A 5,905-nucleotide genomic window follows, 5' to 3' on the forward strand; every position below is an offset into this window, starting at 1 on the left:
GGGGGAGGGAAAGGGTTTTAAAAATAACACCAACAAAGAATGACACACACAACAATACTAAAGAATGACAAATAACAACAATGGCGGTAACACCAAAGAATGACAAACAACAGCAACATAAACAACAACAAAGAATGACAAACAACAACAAAGAATGACAAACAACAACAACACAAACAACTACAAAGAATAACAAACAACAACAACAAAAACAACAACAAAGAATGACAAACAACAACAACAGCACAAGCAACAACAAAGAATGACAAACAACAACTTATTCTTCTTCTTCCTCGTTCTTGACAATCAACAACAACACAAACAACAACAAAGAATGACAACAACTACAATGATCCAACAGCTTTTGGCGTAGACCACGGGCAAGAACTCACATTGACGACTCCAGGCTGAGCGTGGTGTTCCTGTATGTACTGCATGTAGTCCTCGTCTGTGAACACTGGTTCCTCATCGACTGTCTGTTCACAGGGAGAGAGAGAGAGAGAGGGAGAGAGTGAGTGGGTGAGTAAGGAGAGAGAGAGAGAGAGAGAGAGAGAGAGAGAGAGAGAGAGAGAGAGAGAGAGAGAGAGAGAGAGGGAGAGAGAGTGAGTCGGTGAGTGAGGAGAGAGAGAGAGAGAAAGAGAAAGGGGGTTAGACACAATAGACACAATGAGATTTAATTGCTGAAGAAGGTTTTAAGTTTAGTTTTAGTATGAGTTTTACGGCACTTGCAACACAATAAGGTCATATAAGTGCCGAAGATTAAAGGTGTTACAAGAGAGTAACAAACACAAAAAAGAAGGAGGGGAGATAAAGACGATAGTCGTTTGAAAAGAAAGAAGAACCAAACCACACCAGAGCACCCGCGAACCACCCACGGAGAGAGAGAAAGAGGAAGGGGGTGAGACACAATGAGATAAATATTGCTGTAGAAAGTTTTAAGTTTAGTTTTAGTATGAGTTTTACGGCACTTGCAACACAAAAAGATCATATAGGTGCTGAAGGTTAGAAGAAGTGTTACAAGAAGTGTTACAAGAGAGTAAATAATTTAAAAAAAGGGGGGAGCAGAGATAAGGACGATAGATATTTGATAGGATAGAAGGAGCAAACCACACCGCCCCATCCACAAACCACCCACATTGCTGGAGAGAGATAGGAGAGAAGGGAAGAGGGAGAAAGAGAGGGGAGAGAGAAAGAGAGAGCATCAAACACAATCCCAACCCCCCTTCCAAAAGCATGCATATATATGTGTATTATTTATCAACACAAAATACAACAACAACGAAAGTTATTATTTTTAAAAAGATTGAAAAAACCCATTAATATCCCAGACCTTCCAACCCTCGTCTTTCTTTAACTTTTCATTGTCCCGGTGCTTTTGAGTTTTCTGTTTGTTTGTTTGTTTAGTATAGGGTTTTACGGCGCTCCCAACTGCATAAGGTCATATGAGCGCGCGGGACACGCCTAATACTTTTTCGTTGGTAGGAAATTTTGAATTTTGCCCGGGTGGCGGCCGAAGCCTACTCTTATCGATTTTAGACCACCAAGGGATCTTTAACGTGCGCAACTTGCACACCGGCCCTCCGAGATTTTTCGCCCTTGTCCGAGAAGGCTAGGTGTAGATCTTTCCTACCAGAAGATCAGGGGTGTGGCAGAAAGACAGCAGTTAGGAGGAGCCAAGGAGTAGCAGTAGAAAGGCTGCAGAAAGAGTCAGGAGCCCAGAGGAGGGGGCAAAGGAGGTGAGGGGGTGGGGGCAGAAAGTGGAAATGAAAGCAGACAACAGAACATTGTTAGAGATCAGGAAAGGAGGTGAAAGGAGACAATTTTAGAGAAGAAAATTTTTTGGTCGCTACCCGGAATCGAACCCAGGACCTTTGAATGAGAGGCCAACACCGTAACCTCTAGGCCACGAGAGTTTTCTATTGTCTGCTAGAGTAATAATAGTAGTAAAGCACATTGGGAATACTGTAGAGCATGGATATGCGCGGTAGAGTAGCAATTATTATCATTATTATTATACCTTCCAACCCTCATCTTTATCGTGTCCCCCATGTTTCTGAGTCGTATTCTAGGGTCTGCTGGGGTGGTAATGGTTGTAAAACTCATAGAGCATGCAGTCAAGCGAGGATATGCGCTATATAATTATCATAAAACGCACATCCATTCTCTACAGCACATTCCTGGCAATTACATTTATTATTATCACTATTCCTGGAACTCAAAGACACGCTCAGAAAATGAAAAGCTGAAGACCGGAAGGAGTGGAGGAAGCTGGTGGCCAAATCTTCAAAAAGCGCCCCCACGGACATCCAGTCTACGGGATAGGTGAAAGTGAAGGTGAATTATTACTATTATCGTACCTTCCAGCCTTCGTCTTTCTTGAACTTGCACTGTCCCTGTGCTTTTCAGTTTTCTACGGTCTGCTAGAGTAATAATAGTCGTAAAGCCCATTGGGAATACTGTAGAGCTCTACGGCACATTCATTGCAATTACAAGTATCGTTATCATTACTATTATTAATAATAATAATAATAGATATTTGCATAGCGCAAATCCTCGCTCAACAGTAATCTTTACGCGCTTCACAATCTATACTATTACCCCAGCAGACCTGAGAGCATTCTGAAACAACCTCAACTTCCTGGGAAGCATACAGTGCAAGCAGCCATTTATACATGCTCAAACACTAACATACTGACAAGATCTTTCGCTGTCTATGGCCGGGTACCCATTCCCACCCGGGTGAAGTGAGGGAAATTCGTGTAAAGTGCCTTTCCCAGGGACACAACGTCGGGCTCGCCGCTCGAACCCCTGAACCCGCAACCTCACGATTACGAGTCCGGTAGCCTAACCACATTATTAATATCATTATCCTAATACCTTCCAGCCCTCGTCTTTCTTGAACTCCTCGTTATCCCCCATGGCCCCGGTGTACTCGATGAACTCCTCGAAGGAGATCCTCTGGTTGTGGTCCTTGTCCATCTCCTGGAAGACGTGCTCGCGCATCCTGTTCATCTCCTCCTGTCTCTCCATCGGGTCGTCCTCGTCCGGGGAGTTACGCGCGTCGTAAACCTTGTCCAGCTGGGGAGGGAGAGAGGGTTTCAGAGAGGTGAGAGGGTTTCAGAGGGGTGAGAGGGTTTCAGAGAGGGGTGAGAGGGTTTCAGAGAGGTGAGAGGTGAGAGGTGAGAGGGGTGAGAGAGGGCTTCAGAGAGGGGCAAAAGGGTTTCAGAGAGGGGAGAAGGTTTCAGAGGGGTGAGAGGGTTTCCGTGAGGGGAGAAGGTTTAAGAGAGGGGAGAAAGGAGAGGGTTTCAGAGGGGTGAGAGGGTTTCAGAGAAGGGTGAGAGGTTTCAGAGAGGGGTGGGCGGGTGGGGGAGGGGATTTAAAAAGTTTTAGTTGGAGTTTTGCCGCACTTGCAAATAAGTCACTCAAGTGCTTGGGATAAGAAGTGTTTAGTTTTAGTATTTGTAATAATTTTACGGCCCTTTCAACACAAATACGTCATTTTAGTGCCAAAGAGAGGGAGTGTTTAGTTTAAGTTATGAGTTTTCCAGCACTTTTAACACAATTAGGTCATATAAATTCCGAAGATTAGAGGTGTTACAAGAGAGTAACAAACACAAAACTAGAAGGAGGAGAGATAAGGACGATAGATGTTTGATAGGAACGAAGGAGCAAACCACACCAGAGCACCCTCCAACCACCCACTTACTAACCTCTATCTGCAGCACAGCATCCACTTCCTCAATGCTCCACTCCATGTCACCGTTCAGATCTGAGGAGAGAATAATAATACATGTTATTTATACTATTATATTTATATAATATTATACTATATTTAGACTATACATACTTATGTATTTGCGGGAGAATGTGTGTGTGAGTGTGCGTGCGTCTGTGTGAGTGCATATGTGTGCGTGGGTGTGCGTGGGTGTGTGTGTGTGAGTGAGAGAGAGAGAGAGAGAGAGAGAGAGAGAGAGAGAGAGAGAGAGAGATAGAGAGGGAGAGAGAGAGCGTGTGTGAGTGTATGTGTGAATGTGTATGTGAACACACATGTATGTATGCAAGAGCCACAATGGGGGCTCTCAGTACCGAAGAGACAATAGTCACTCTATAACATATACACACACAAAAAGGCAAACTGCTGTCACTTAATAGTATACATACACACACAAAAAGTCAAACTATCATTTCTTGTCTTAGAGGTGAACTACTGGTGTGACTCGCGGGACACACCATACCGTGTTTGATGAACGCCTGATTCCGGCGTGTCATTACACGAAAGTATAACACAAAACGGCAGACTACTGTCACTTCATCTATAATACACAAACATACACACACACAAAAAAAGAAAAAACTAAGGTCACTTAATCAATTTACACAATACATTAAAAAAAAGGCAAACAATCAAAACTATCATCTCTGATCTCTGAGGTGATCTTCCTCTGTGACTTTGTGTGACAAAACGACACGACGGACGTACCGTGTTTGAAGAAAAAGGTCTTTGGGTTAAACTCCTGGTCCTCCAAGTGATCCACTTTGTCCCACACCTCCTCAAACTGGTCGCGGCTGCCCTGTGGGTGGACAAAGTTTCAGTTCGGTAAAAGTTTTACAGGCAGGGGTAGGCCACGGGAAACATGGAGGAGATGCGTGGAAAGGGACATGAGAGAGAGAGAGAGATGAAGCTCACTTGGAACAAGCTTGGAAGGATGGCCCAGAACAGAGATATTATTGCACTCGGGGGGAGGTTCAGTTTGAGCAGTTCCGTGTGTACTGACAGTTAAGAGTAACATACCAAATTTTGTCCTCAGACTTGGGAGTGATATGGTATACCTTGTACATACAGGCTGGTTCTGTATGAGGTGTTCCGTGAGTACTAACAGTAAAGAGTAATATATCAAATTTTGTTCTTAGACTAAAGCTGGTATATTTTGTTCTACCTACAGGGTGGTTCAGTTAAGGGAGTTCCCCTTGTACTAATAGAAAGCAGTAACATATGAGAGGTGTGCTGACAAAATGAGTTACTTGTCAGATTTTAGCCTTATGGAAATCAAAGTATCAACTTTGTAGGTGGAGTTTGTACAATTTGTAAGTATGGAATAGACATGGTAGACTTGAAGAAAATGGCGTCAATTGAAAATCTATCAATCTGACCCCAGTGTAGATTTTCGGCCGATATCTCCATTCTTCGATTGTGAGAAGTAACTCATTTTGTCAGCCCGCCTCACATATTAAATCAAGTTCTTAGACTCAAAAAAGTGACTTCAGAAAGAAGTCGTATATCTTTCACTCACGGGGTGGTTCAGCTTGGGGTGTTCCGCGTGCTTCTTCTTCAGCTCCTCCAGACGATGTTCCTCCTTCTTCCTCTCCTCCTCCGGCAACTCTCTCAGGTGCTCTTGTTTCTCAAACTCCTTCTCCATCTCGTACTCTTTGAACTCGCCCCGCCTCTTCTTGTCCAGCTCCTCCAAGTCGGACGTGGTCTGGGAGGGGGGGGAGCATTAAAAAAGTCAGCCACATTAGAAACTACATTGATTGTCCGGAGTGGGGAACATCAAAAGTCAGCCACATTAGAAACTACATAGGTTGTATGGAGAGGGGAACATCGAAAAAGTCAGCCACATTAGAAACTACATAGGTTGTATGGAGTGGGGAGCATAAAAAAAGTCAGCCACATTAGAAACTACATTGGTTGTCCGGAGTGGGGAACATCGAAAAAGTCAGCCACATTAGAAACTACATAGGTTGTCCGGAGTGGGGAACATCGAAAAAGTCAGCCACGTTAGAAACTACATAGGTTGTCTGGAGTGGGGAGCATAAAAAAAGTCAGCCACATTAGAAACTACATTGGTACAGTAGTCAGTTATATCAGTGAGAGCATGAGTTCCCTTAACACCCCCCCCCCCCCCCC

General features: G+C 43.9%; 1 protein-coding gene across 4 annotated transcripts in view; it reads right to left on the reverse strand.

Annotated features, from left to right (window-relative positions):
- The window catches only part of LOC101845252 (nucleobindin-2), a 22,993-nt gene that overhangs the window by 6,959 nt on the left and 10,129 nt on the right, over positions 1-5,905 (reverse strand). For all 4 annotated transcript variants that reach the window (XR_004858725.1, XM_035970785.1, XM_013084828.2 and 1 more), the window contains exons 6-10: positions 5,292-5,477; positions 4,481-4,571; positions 3,711-3,769; positions 2,878-3,078; positions 393-476 (exon numbers count right to left, since the gene is read on the reverse strand). Coding sequence is in view for 3 of the 4 variants with exons in the window: in XM_035970785.1 (XP_035826678.1) it covers positions 393-476; positions 2,878-3,078; positions 3,711-3,769; positions 4,481-4,571; positions 5,292-5,477 (621 nt within the window). In the remaining variant the exon portion in view is untranslated. The remainder of the gene's footprint in view (positions 1-392; positions 477-2,877; positions 3,079-3,710; positions 3,770-4,480; positions 4,572-5,291; positions 5,478-5,905) is intronic.

The sequence above is a fragment of the Aplysia californica genome, unplaced genomic scaffold (assembly GCF_000002075.1).
Source record: "Aplysia californica isolate F4 #8 unplaced genomic scaffold, AplCal3.0 scaffold00320, whole genome shotgun sequence".
Lineage (NCBI taxonomy): Eukaryota > Metazoa > Mollusca > Gastropoda > Aplysiida > Aplysiidae > Aplysia > Aplysia californica.